This window comes from Plasmodium vivax, chromosome 7 (assembly GCF_000002415.2).
Source record: "Plasmodium vivax chromosome 7, whole genome shotgun sequence".
Lineage (NCBI taxonomy): Eukaryota > Apicomplexa > Aconoidasida > Haemosporida > Plasmodiidae > Plasmodium > Plasmodium vivax.
The window spans coordinates 247,489-260,315 of record NC_009912.1 but is presented as its reverse complement, the minus strand read 5'-3'; the positions used below and the strand labels follow the sequence as shown (position 1 = coordinate 260,315).

The window sequence follows — 12,827 nt, the reverse complement described above, 5'->3', positions numbered from 1 at the left end:
CTGCTTCTCTGTAAGAAGAAAAGCGGCGATAGTGGAGGGGGCCCCATTTGATAGATCACCCAGTTTGGAAAAAACATCCTCCAAGTAGCAAAACGCATTCGTATGAACAGTTTTATGAGCGCAGGTTTTTCCCTCATTTGGGGGGGACTCCAGAGAGGTACTTCACCGGTGGGAGGGGCCTGACGTGGGTGGTGTGGTAAGCGGCACACACGCATAAAGCGGACACCCATAAAGGGGATACCCACAAAGCGGACACCCATAAAGCGGACGAAGCACAGATGATGACCCCCAAGGAGGAAACTCACCTTGAGGACGTCCTGCCGAAGGGCGCACAGGGGGGAGATGTAGAGAATGTACTGAAGGAATTCTTCGCGACGCACATTCCGCTTAGCGTCCAAATGGCGAAACTGCAAAAGGGGGGGAGTAACGAAGGGGCCCTAAAAATGATGAGAAATAATATGAACAAACTGATAGAGGAATGCTTCTTTGTATTGCACAGCATTATCAGCTGTACACTGAGAGGCGCTTTAAAGATCGAGACGATTGAAGAGGCACAGAGGTACCAGTTGATCTACGTGTGGTTCATTCCTCTTTGTGAAGTGGGGAGGAGAAAAGGGGCAACCACTTACTGTGAAGGTGCAACTGGGGAAGGGGTAGATGGAGAGGGGGGGAAAGACCTATGCCAAGCTACCTCCACTACCCCCCACTACACCTCCGATTTTCTTCCAAATGGGAAGGACTCAGGGGGAAGGATGACTACCCATGTGGAAAGGCTCTTCCCATTCGGAGGGGTCTACCTCAGTGAGTGGATCATAACGGGGGTTAACAAAGCGTTCAGCGTGATGATGAGCGGTGGTGGTGATAGCGGCGTTAGTGGTGGCGCTCCCCAGGTGGCCCTCGAAAATTGGTCATTCGTCCTGGACTTGATCAAATTTGTCTATTCCGAGGGGGATATCTTATCAAAGTACCTACGCGGAGGGGTGCCGCGCCAAGCGGAGAATGCGCAACCCCCCCAGAGTGCTTCCCACGTGGAAAAGCACAACAGCAACGTAAAGGAAGTTAAGCAGCGGGAAAACCACATGGAGACAGCATTGGGAAAGTACCATGAAGATACTCACAACATTATTAAGGCATATTTTACCCTCCCATTTGTCCTCTTTAAGTGTATAACCAATGTAGGGGGGAAAAAAGGAGACGACGAAAAGAGAAAGCTGTACATTTATCGGCACATCATTCCAGGGGAGTTGAACGACGAGGGGTTTTCCATGCATGCTGTGAAGACTTGTGTCTTTTATTGGTTGCATGGAGACGAGGGTACAGTGAACTACGAAAAGATGGCCCTGTTGACGAAGCGGCTGGTGAGCTGCCATTTGGTGAATCCCTTTTGTCAGACACTGCTTGGGGGGATTTTGCGGGGAGGGGGAAGCGGCAAAGTTGAAGAGGCGGAGGAGGCGGTCATGGCCTGCATGGCGGCCGACTTGCGGGAAAGCCCAAATGACTCATTGAAGTTAACCCGGATGAACGCCCCCCTGCAGAAGCTCTTCTACTACGTGCACCTGTACTGCCACGGGGAACACGGCGGAGAGAAACTGCTCACCAGCTTAATCGAGAGCATGAGTCCCTTTGTTAAGGTCGTTCAAAATGAAGAGGAGCTCTCCCTATGTCTGTTTAACCGAAAGGTAAAGCACCTCCTGTGTGTACTTATCAACCTTATCTTTTTGTACAAATGGGATTTCTACATTTTGGAAAAATTCTTCAGCATCTTTTCCCGTAGCTGCTTACCCCTCAGTTTGTCCCTCTCCTTCATTGAGCTCATAGCCGATTTGGTGGGGCCCAATTGGACAGCCTCCAACTCTCTATTCAAGAGCTTCACACGGGAGAAAAAAGTGATTCACTCCAGTGAGGTGATTCTGGGGAGAAGAAGTTACCGCTCCGTTGTTAGGCAAGTGAAGGGGGAGGAAAATCAAAGCAGAAATAGCTGTACTATAGATTACCCATCGGATGAACAGAGCAGGGTAGGAATAATGGCGTTCGATTTTTTACAAGAAATGTTCTTCTTCGTCATGGGACAGTTCTCCCCAGATTCTCAACAGAAGGACGCTTCCATTTTTGTGCCCATCATTTTGAGCAAATTACTCTACACATTTAGCACGCACATGAAATTTGTGAATAAAAAACTTGTCGAGAGTTTGTACCACTTTGAGGGACTTTCCAAGGTGGAGTTACACACGTACAAAGTGAATACCCAGCAGAGTGCAAAAGTATTTGAAAGGGTCACGACCATGGTGCGTGAGTTGTTTAAGCAAAAGGATGAAGTGTCCTTGGTCGCTGGGCAAATACTGGCTGAGCATTTCAGGCTCTACGTTGATGGGTTATCTTACAAGGGGGGAAAAAAGGACGTGCGAACTGCTGCAAATATGGGCAGTTGTGAAGACCCCAGGGAGGGGGGGAGTCTCTTCCCCAATTTGCACCAACCAGCAGAGCGCTTCCCGGAGGAACTCAGGTGCTTCAAGGTTATTAAGCAGAGGGGGTTCGTCTACTTGGAGGACCTCATCCTGGGGGGTGAAGCGGCGGGTGAAGCGGCGAGTGAAGAGGAGAGTGACGAATGTGGTGAAGAGGCGGGCGAAGAAGAGAGTGACGAAGTGGGTGAAGAGGCGGGTGACGAATCGGATGAAGACGCGAATGACAAAGCGGGAGATGCCACCCTGGTGGCCACCCTGCGGGAAGCACCCCCTGGCGCGGGGAAGAGAAAAGGCGAAGACGACATGCTGATGCAAAACGCAGATTCGTTGATCGACAACGACCTGTACGACGTGGAAGAGAAGCAATTCCTAGTTGAGTTAGAATTGCAAAATGAATTTTACCTTAACGTGGATAGGAACAAGCACATGTATACAGACCCTCCGGAAGATCTGTTCGAATGCCTCCACAGAATGAAAAGCAAAGCAAATTACATCGAAAGAAATGAGCCAGATGTAAACTACGACCATTTGAAATTGAATGACAAGAAGGAGACATATGATGAAGAAAATTTCCGCATAAGTCAGGCAGTGGTCTCCTTACCCAGATTGATTAAAAGGGGAGATGTGTTAACCTATTTGTGTGTAGAATTATATGAAGCGGTACTTTCGCTAAACCATTCGAGCTGTCTGCTGCGAGAAGGGAAGAGCCCCTTCGCTACGATCAAACTGTTCGACATGATCCTTCTTACCATCAATGCACCAATTGAGATTTGCAAATATGTTTTTAAAAATGTCTTCTCGAATATGCACTCGATTGTGCAGAAGATGGTGATGCTCTTGTGTCTGCAGTTCTGCGTGCTGTTTCTTTCGGGTCGCGCTACTCTGCGCGAGGTGTTTCAGAGCGCGAGAGAGGTTTTGGCGCAGATGGGGCTGCGCGGGGAAGGGGCGAGTGAAGAGGCTACCCGCCGCGTGGACCGCCAAACCGACTTAGGAAGCATCTCGGATAGATTTTACCATCTGGTTGAAAGTTTCCCAAGCAGGAGTTCTCCAAGTGGTGATGGCGCTAACTATGACGAGGGCGCTTTCCATGCCGCGTCCGAAGGGAGGTCGCTCCCCCTGCCGCCTGATTCGCAGAGTAAACGGAAATCGGACGGCGCACAGGAGGGGGGGCAACAGGTCCTCGCCGCTAGCTGCGATAGCGGCGATAGAGGTACTAATGGAGAGGAGGAGGAACCACTCCGAAGGGGAAGCACAGGATGGTGGTGCAAGCCAAATAGGGACAGACACGAGAGAAGCAACATTTGTGAAATGCGAGAAAAAGGAAGTAATTCCGCTCTGCGTAAAAAGAAGGAAGCCTCCAAGGTGAGCCTCCAAAATAGGGGGAAAAAAACCAAATCGATGACCACCCTTTGCAGCTTCTTCTTCGCTAGTGCGTATACAAAACTGCTGGACGTAAACATAAAAAGGGAAGAGATCAGCATAGAGTATGACGAATATGACGAATACAAGTTGAGAAAATATTATTCAAATGATGCATCCTTAGTCCTATTTTTAATCTCAACGTACACGGTATTTTTTACGAGCTCGTGCAATTGCAACTTCTCTGTAGACGACATTTTGGCTGATGGATTTACCTTAACAAATTTTTACATTCGAAATAAAAATCCCCTCGTTCGAAGAGTATGTTTTAAGTTACTATTTCATATGGTAAATTTTATTTTAAAAAAAAAAAAGTTTTATTTGTTGGAGCATGCAACTTACATGGACGTGATTAGTTATATGTTGAAAAATGTCCGCTTCGATCAGGACGACCCCTCCGTACACCTCATGCAGTGCATCTTGCGTGTGCACGAAGCGGTAAAGGGGGTACTCAACGGAGGCGAAAGGGGGAATAACTGATGCAACCATCCAACGAGAGTAACGTTGCACAGTCATCCGTCATTTTTTGTCACCAACATGGTAGGAAAATTTTTGGGCCTTTTTTTTTTGTCTACTCTTCTGCATAATTCTGCATAATTCTACATAACAAATGAACTTCTCAGACGAAGGCGTGCCAAGTGGGGGAATGCCCCCTTTCAATGGGAACTCCCCCTGCTTAGCCAGGGGGGCTACTTCACTTGGACGTTTTTCCTCTTCAGGATGAACGAGCAGAGAAGCTCCAGTTCATCAAGGTTCATAATCTTTAAGTAGGAGTCATCGAATTCTTTTAAAAATCTGCAAAGGGGGGTAGCGAGGGTGAGGGGCACAAAAGGCGTTTGAACTTTTCTGCCTTTTTTGGGGCAGCCCAGAAGTGATGGCGTCCACAAATGGGTGACTCCACCGAGAGGTATTACCTTTCTGCGAGCCTCTGATCTGAGATATTCTCCTTTACGTAACTTCTCAGCATATCTGGGAACTTCTTGCTGTTGTTTTTGTATTCAGTCATTTCTTGGAGGAGGGCATCTTTGTGTTGTTCATTTTCTTCGCTCATTTTTCAAAAAGGGGAAATTTACAACTGGTGAGGTGTTACTACGGGGGGTACACAAAACGGGCAAGCATATACGCATAAGCAATACGCTGTCAGCAATGTGGTAGAGGGTAGGACGCCGAGGAGGGGACAAACTGAAGTTTTTGCCCACTTTTTGCCCACTGCCAAGGAGGGGAGGCAAAGTGGAACGCTTCACCAAGGAGTACGCCGCAGTTGAGGAGAAGCGATGACAAATGGCATACCTTTCCAAAAAGGGAAAAAAGGATGAACAATTTCGAAGTCGAGATTTGTGCGCAATTTTTTATTTCCTATTCATTGCAGCGATTTATCAATGCGAGGTGTTTTAAAAATTAAAAGGGGTTAACATGTTTGCGCGTCCCCATTTTGCACTGCACAATTGGGAAGAAAAAAAAAAAAAAAAAAAAAAAAAAAAAAATCAACTTTGCATGGGAGGCTTACCCTCCTTATGCACTCACATCGCAACAGTTACTCACCCTTTCTGTTTTGTTTTTCCGCAGATGGGTTAATCCCACGAGTGGACGCTTTAGCAAAATGGCGAAGTGGAACAGGGTGGGGCGTATTTATACAGTTAAAATGTTGGGGGGACGTGGACGGCCAGCCCAAAATAACCCAATGGGCAGTTTGCCCAATCCGCTGTAAAGAGTAAATCCGTTTTGTCTCCCCTTTCGAGTGGGGCCCAAAGGGATGAGATGTAAAAAAAAGGGCGCTTAACGGGTCATATGTTGGAGGTAAAAACTGCGAACATATGAGAACGAAGCGGGGAGAGTAGCCACCGACGATGCGTGTGCAGTTTACGTATCAGGTTGGCAATTCGTTGCGATATCACGGTTCGCCGCATGGAGCAGCATGTAAAATGCTTGCACGCTGCCTGTGGGCCAACCAAAAGGCTTTTATTCAAAGCCTTCCGTAGTGGGTTAAAATTCGTCCAAAGCCATGATGTCGAAAGGGGGGAAGTCTCCCACCTCGATGGAGTTAATATTTCCAAGGTACCCATATTTGCTGCCCTTACATTCGAAGAGAAACTTCTTTTGGTACGTCCCGTCGGAGTTCCCCAAAGGTTCGTCTAAATCGACGCCAACGGAAATTTCGTTTCCCTTTTTTAATTTCCCCACAAATTTTAAAACGCCTCTGCGGTCGCCTATTTTGATTCTGCAGCGGTTTCCAATTTGGTAGGTTTGCTCATCGTAGGGGGGGTTGTGGAGGGGGTCTTCCCCATTTGGGTGGATCTCCCCATTTGGGTGGATCTCCCCATTTGGGTGACCTTCCCTATTTGGGTGGCCTTCCCCACTTGGAGCCGCCTCCCCACGCGCCCTGAACTTTTTTATAAAATTCCTAAACGTGTCCTGGCGCTTCTCATAGTCCTCCTCCTTCATCTCATATTTCAAATGTCTCAATTGGTTTAATTTCTCATCATCATCCATTTGATAAATGATATCGTTGGGGATGGCATTCTTTTTGTCCTGTACGTAGATGGTGTAGTTGTCCCTCACCTGGTAATCGTTAAGGCACATGTGATCGTTCCTTAGGTGCACTTGGCTGCTCTCTACGTTTAGCTCGTCATATGCATAGAGGTCCATATGGTTGTGGGGGGTACCCGTGTGTGTGTATATTTTCTTCTTCACATTTTCTATGCTTTCGAATTTGTTCAGTTTTATTTCTCTCCATTTTTTGTTCTTGTACAGGTTGTGTACGAGGTCGACCTTCACGAAGTCGCTCATTTGTGGGGTGTGTGTGTGCAGGTGGTCCTCTCGCAAGCGTAGCGTGGTGAAGCGCCTTTCCTTGTTGTGGTGGTGGGTACTCCGCTGAAGAGGTGATAATGTTGTTAATATGCCCCGTAAAGTGAACTACCCTTACCAGGGGCAATTTCGAGTGCGTTGCTTCAATGAGGGGGGATGGCCAGCTGTTTTGTATTTTCGAGTTAGACTTTTTTGGCGAGTCCGCTATAACGCTTACCTATGTTTGTCCTTTCTCAATTTGGAAGAAATGGAAAAAAAGGAAAATTTTCACCAACTTTTTCACCTTTTTGTGTTACTTCCTCCCCACTGAGGCGATTTTTAGGGAGGCCTATTTCGCTTGGGGGTGATGACCCCGGACAGGGCGCACAATCGAGCCGCCGCTCCCCCTTCGGGCGGAAAAGGCTACAAAGACGAATTCAACCTCCTTGTGATGCCTTGGCTGACGAACTTCTTAAAGGACTGTGGACAAAAGGTATCGAAAATTTGTTCAATGCTTTCAAACTGTGTTTTTTTGGTGCCAGTTCCCCGATGTGTTTGCTCATTTAACACTTCGAAATGGTGACCGTCAAATTGGATGACCAGTTTTAACATTTTCTGGGTGGCCATATCTTTGGACTCCTCCTCATTTTCCTCACTCATATTTATTTCTACGCAAAATGTGTTTTCATTTATGTAGGAAAATTTATCGTAAAACTGCTTGTATTCCTCTTCGATAAATTTCACTTCGTCGTTACTCATCGTTGGGTTTGTCCCGAAGGTTTACATGACATCCTTTGCGGTGATGGTTAAATTGCTCGGTGCTAAGCGGTTGGGGAGGGAGGAAGGGAAGGGAACTCTGCACAGGTGTATGCTGTCACCGGGAAGCGATCCACTCGGGGAGTTTCCTCTACATTTTTCCCTTTATTTTTAGGTAATCCCTTGAGTTGTTAAAATGACCGCTTTTCTTTTTTTTTCCCCGTTGGATGCGCGTCCGTCGGGCTTAGCTTCCCCCCGAATGGGGACCTAACCCGCAAAAATGGGAAGCGGTGAAGTGGAAGTAGTGCGCTACGGCGAAAGAGAGCACAAAAAGAAAAAAGAAGAAAAACCTCCTTAATGCCACTCCAAAATGAGTGTGCGTCCCTGTGTTTTATCCCCCCCACAAGTCAACATCTCCACAACCCCCTGTTGCTGCCTACCTCTGCATGGAGAAGCGCACTAAAAGGTGGTACCTTCCGTAAGTATACATGTGCGGTGACGACCCTGCTGTGTAGCTCCTGCTCGTTCTACCTTAGCGATGGACAGGGGGATGCATAGAAAACACGTAGAGTGCTTTAAACCATATTCTGATTACTCCCTTTTATTATGGTGAAAATTTAAAATGAGAGAAGTGTGGCACAACGTTGCATAAGAGAGCAGTGGGGAAGTGAGCAACTTTTTCTCCTGCTCGCCCCCTTTGCACTCTCTCGTTTGTCATTGCGGATAACACATTGCACGTCACTTGATCCTTTTTTTTTTATTTTTTTTTGCTGTGAATTGAACATTGTTTCCGTGGTAGGGGGTTCGGCCCAGCATTTCGAAGGAGTCGCTGGAGTGCGCGGGTAATTAGGTAATCATAAGGGGGGCCGCTAATTAACGCGTAAGTGTGCCTGATAGTAGGTGCCAGTTCGCACAAACTTGAGCATGGCATTTACCTCTGCGTTCCCCTCTCACCAACAAAATCCCAACCCCAAGTGCCACTTCTTCCCATTATGATGTTCTCTTCCACAGAGCTGATGATCCGTTGGTCCCTTTTTGTGCGAGAGAGAGCCACCTCTGCGTGGACGTGCTAGGATGTGTCGTCCCTTGGTACGGATACCTCCGTTTTAGAAATCTGCGCCCAGAATGAGGGAAGATCCGCATGATGGTGAGTGCGAACAAAGGGGAAGTGCCGTAATGCTAAACAACGAACGAAGCAGCGAGGGTGTAAACAGGGGGATGCCCCTTGATCTGGCTAACTACCACGGGGAAGAAGGCGACTGTGGAGAAGAACAGGGACACCCTGGAAGGACCTTCCTTTACATGGAACGGACAGATGAGCCACCAGGTGCCTGCACAAAGCTCATATTAAATTTTAAAAAACTAAAGTTAAGGAGCGAACAGGATTTTGCCCAAATGGTACGTCAAAACTGTGCAACCATATTGGATACCTTAAAAAAGGCAGAGGTGGGGATAGCAGCAGCTGCCATTAACAACATAGGGATACCTTCCCTAAAGGATAAAAACGGCCAATCGGTCAAATGTAATAACGAGGGAGAGGCAAAAAATCGAATTGTGTGGGAATTGGATCTGTCCTACAATTACTTTGTGCACCTCTCCATTGGCAACGTTTTGTATGTTCTTATGCAGAATCGAATAATTAGCCAGGGGGGTGTTTTAAAGGTACGCAATTTAGCAACAATAAACATACGAAAAAATTTATTAACTCTTTTTCCCCACTGGGGGGAGTACAAATTGGAGAGTCTGCTCCACTTGTGTTTGTCGCACAATGAGATTTGTGAAGTGGCATCGACGGGCGGTTCACCCACGAATGGTTTACGCCCGCCTGCCGAAATGGAGACACGCCCAGCTTGCGCACCTAACGTGGAGAGAGATCCCCTCTTCGTAGCCGAGACGAAGGGAGAACGCCCTGGTGAAGAAGGGGCACTGAACTGGCAAGCACCCAATTTGACTCACCTTTATTTGCAAAACAACAAAATTACGTCTCTCCAATTTGTTAAGTACTTACTCAATGGGCACAAAAATGTTTCCCACATAAATATCAGCTTTAATAGAATAAAGTCGTTAAATGACTTCCCCTTTTTGGCAAATTTGAAGCAGTTCGATTTATCCTTTAACACGCAATTGTCATGTCTCCTTGGTGACAAGCAAGTTGAGCGCAAAAGGGGGGATAGCCTTCTCAGCGCGTATGAGCACGAAGGGGCGGGTAAACAGAACGGCCACGCCAGGAGCAATTTTTTTAACATCCCCTCACGTGGCGATAAACAGTTAAATCATCAAAACATTTTTGCTGCGTTGAAGTATTTTTTCCCCAATTTGGAAAGCCTTAATTTGAAACACACACCATTGCTTAGCAGGTTAGCGGGTTAGCGGCGCGGGGTAAGGCAAAAAAAAAAGAAAAAAAAAAAAATGCGATCCAATTTGTTGTCCTTACTGCGAATTCCTGTCGTGGGGCGCACATGTACGCATGCGCATACACATATACGTTTACACATGTGTAGTCATGGTGGAGACCCCTCGATCGGTGTGCGCTGTGAGACAAGCTTCGCTACTCAGCGGTAGCCCCCTGCTGCTGTGAATGAGTCCTATTCGAAACGGACGAAGAATTTTTTTTTTTTTTCCATCACATGAAGGGTAACTTTTTTGTTTTGCCGAACGGACGTTGCGTCGTAGCACTGAACGGGCAGTCATTCTGCTTCGTGACAATGTGTAAGCGCGACCAATTTGAATATACCTCTTAAATGGTACGATTCTGTCGTGTGTTAATGCGTACGACGGCACGAATGAACATGTCGAAGGGGGTTTGTAGCAACCTGCCCCTTTATTTTAACGAGGGGAATAAAAAGTGATAACAAAAAAAAAAAAAAAAAAAAAAAAAAAGCGAACTGGATGAGCGGCAGAACGGGGATACAAATAAAAAAAAAAAACTACATCATATGCCATTACAACTATGCTATATTTTGAGCCCCTGATGAAGGGAAACGTCCACCATTTTTATTAACCCGTTCGCACAGTACATACCCTGTGCTTAAGTAAATTGTGAGATTCGCAGACGGCTGTACTTTTCTCACAAAGGAGGGGGCTGTAAAACTCCCCTTGGTGAATTCTCTGTGGGTATACCCTACATTGGGGCAGGCGCACGTGGTTGTACACCGCCATGCCACTACGAAGAACTGCATAAACGTACAACTTCACAGCGCAAAAATTGCTCATTTGTAACAGTGGCACTTTTGCCCCATCCGAACGACGCGCGGTGATTACGAGGGTGAAGTTCGAAGATTGTTAATTGATGCCTTCCTCATTCTTAAAAAGGGTGCAGATAAATTTGGGGGCTCTTCTCACATGTGGGGCACCCACAATGGCGATTTAACCATTACCGCAGGGGGATGCAAAGGGGGGGCCAAAATGCGGAAAAATGAAATGAAGCGCAAGGCCACGTGTGCAAACGTGGCAGGGTCACCGTGCATATACATACATATATATGTACGTACGTATGTACCTGCTGGTGGCGTGCCGGAAAAGCCCCGTTAATCGCAAACACCAAAAAAGGCGCACTTTGCCGTGCCGCGCGGGGATTGAAATGGAAAAATTGCATGCACCTGAAAAGTGTTACAGGTCTGCCTGGTTTTCACGTGTCAATTAAACGGGGCCACATTATTTATATATTCTGTTTTTCCAATCGGAACATGCGGGCGGAATGAAACGTGCCCACAGCACATGTGCTGTACGTTGTGGGCAACATACGCGATCGATAGGTGGTATTGCGGAGGTGAACGTTTCGTACAAAAGTAACAAAAAAAAAAAAAAAACTTTTTTTAACGACCAACTGTGCTATGCAAACGTTATATATAAGGGCACGAGAAATATTATTGCACTGGGATTGGGATTAGCGTTCGCGTTCGCGTTAGCGTTTGCAGTGGGGGTAATTTTTTTTATGATCTAGGTTATTCAACTTGGCACCCAACCCGAAGAAGCCTTTAAGACAGCGACACCCGGCGTGGAGTGCATTTTCTCAAAATTGTTAATCGGTCGGTCAGACGGAGGGGCCGAAAGCACGCGCGTTTTTTAAGCGTACATGTGGCTATGCATATGTGCTGTGGGCAGAGCGGGGTTGCCGGGATCCGAAATTGCCGTCTATTGCTACGTTTGGTCGGTGTGCCAACCGTCGGCGCGACTTGGCTTACGTGTCAGCAACAGCAGCAGTTTTAACACTACGCTGCAAACGTTTAATTCGTGCTGCTTAATTTTGGGCCATAATTTAGCAAAAGGAAGGAACGGGGTAGTTGCGAGCGCTACCATTTTGCGCGCAAGTTGATGTCATTTTTTTTTTTTTTTTTTTTTTGCGCACTTAAAAATGTAGCATGCAACGAGGAAATGTTTTGCAACCGGTTTGCGCAATTTGTTCTGTACAAGTGTTGGTTCGGCATGAGGAGGGCGTTTTTTCGATTTTACGAGGTGCCGCTTCGCGCAGTTTATATGCATATATGATATATATTATATATGAACTATATAAATATTAAAATGTACCATATATATGTTCATATGTACTATATAAATATTCGTATGTACTGTACATATGCTTGTTTGTTTTTTTTTTGTGGCTTAAATTTCACCGGCAGAACACTTGTGCGCGTCACGCAATTTTTACCATTCACGCGGTGAGGGATGTTAAGCACATGCGCAGTGAAGCACTGCACATATCGCAGGTGAAAGAACACTCGCGTAGGACGCGTTTTTTTACGTCGAATTGCCGCATATAGGCAGGCACATACGCATAAATTTGCGTATATACAGTCATGCATACAATTATTACATACATATATATGTATATATTACGTGCAACGTATGGCGCCGCGCCTGCAATATTCTTACAACGTGCTGAAGGGCGCATATATATAATACGAATGAAGCGCACGTTTTTTTACAAATTGCACGCACGTATTGGGCGCGCATATATGAGTGAGGCTACGCGTTTGGTTTTGCTTCTTCCGATTTTTCGCGGCATTTTTTTCACCCTATAGCGTATGAGAAGCTATATATATTGCATCACATCTCATATATATAATATTATATATATATGTAAATTTTTATATGCACAAGGGGCGCGAAAAATAAAGGCACTTAAAATTGAAACTTGCATATATGTACATATGCAATCGCGTAAACGCAGCTTCTTTTTTTAAGAGGTGAAGAATCGATTTGAACTTTATCTACGCATATTGTACATATATGAACATATGCGTGGTGAAAGTACAAACAATTTGTACAATTTTGTACGCATGAGCAATTCTGCCATTTATGCAATGAGCACGTGTTGGCCGACCATTATTTATAGGATAGATGATGTATTTTTTTTTTATGCCCCTACTTTTTGCGCCATTAATTTAATTGGAATAATTTTTGAAA

At 46.0% G+C, this 12,827-nt stretch overlaps 4 protein-coding genes across 4 annotated transcripts, besides 12 other annotated features; 2 read left to right on the top strand and 2 right to left on the bottom strand.

Moving 5' to 3' along the window:
* Positions 1-278: 278 nt before the first annotated feature.
* PVX_098800 (hypothetical protein, conserved) lies at positions 279-4,361 on the top strand (the record flags this gene model as incomplete). Its single annotated transcript, XM_001614559.1, has 1 exon — positions 279-4,361. The coding sequence occupies one exon, from the start codon at positions 279-281 to the stop codon at positions 4,359-4,361; it is 4,083 nt and encodes a 1,360-aa protein (XP_001614609.1).
* Positions 544-589: a microsatellite.
* Positions 1,749-1,776: a microsatellite.
* Positions 2,011-2,051: a microsatellite.
* Positions 2,082-2,103: a microsatellite.
* Positions 2,609-2,650: a microsatellite.
* Positions 2,829-2,856: a microsatellite.
* Positions 3,558-3,584: a microsatellite.
* PVX_098795 (hypothetical protein) lies at positions 4,230-5,231 on the bottom strand. Its single transcript, XM_001614558.1, has 3 exons — positions 5,081-5,231; positions 4,796-4,970; positions 4,230-4,676 (listed from the first exon to the last, which is right to left on the bottom strand). Exons 2-3 carry the CDS (start codon positions 4,930-4,932, stop codon positions 4,571-4,573), a joined length of 243 nt encoding a protein of 80 aa, XP_001614608.1. The 5' UTR covers positions 4,933-4,970; positions 5,081-5,231; the 3' UTR covers positions 4,230-4,570.
* Positions 5,232-5,504: 273 nt separating this feature from the next.
* On the bottom strand, positions 5,505-7,424 carry PVX_098785 (hypothetical protein; the record flags this gene model as incomplete). The annotated part of the gene is given in 3 exon segments (XM_001614557.1): positions 5,505-6,194; positions 6,212-6,663; positions 7,099-7,424. The coding sequence occupies 3 exon segments, from the start codon at positions 7,422-7,424 to the stop codon at positions 6,130-6,132; spliced, it is 843 nt and encodes a 280-aa protein (XP_001614607.1). The 3' UTR covers positions 5,505-6,129.
* Positions 7,405-7,477: a microsatellite.
* A 258-nt stretch (positions 7,478-7,735) lies between these two features.
* Positions 7,736-7,897: a microsatellite.
* A 167-nt stretch (positions 7,898-8,064) lies between these two features.
* PVX_098780 (hypothetical protein, conserved) lies at positions 8,065-9,807 on the top strand. Its single transcript, XM_001614556.1, has 2 exons — positions 8,065-8,301; positions 8,433-9,807. The coding sequence occupies exon 2, from the start codon at positions 8,547-8,549 to the stop codon at positions 9,789-9,791; it is 1,245 nt and encodes a 414-aa protein (XP_001614606.1). The 5' UTR covers positions 8,065-8,301; positions 8,433-8,546; the 3' UTR covers positions 9,792-9,807.
* A 1,161-nt stretch (positions 9,808-10,968) lies between these two features.
* Positions 10,969-10,997: a microsatellite.
* Positions 10,998-12,649: 1,652 nt separating this feature from the next.
* Positions 12,650-12,699: a microsatellite.
* Positions 12,700-12,725: a microsatellite.
* Positions 12,726-12,827: the final 102 nt, after the last annotated feature.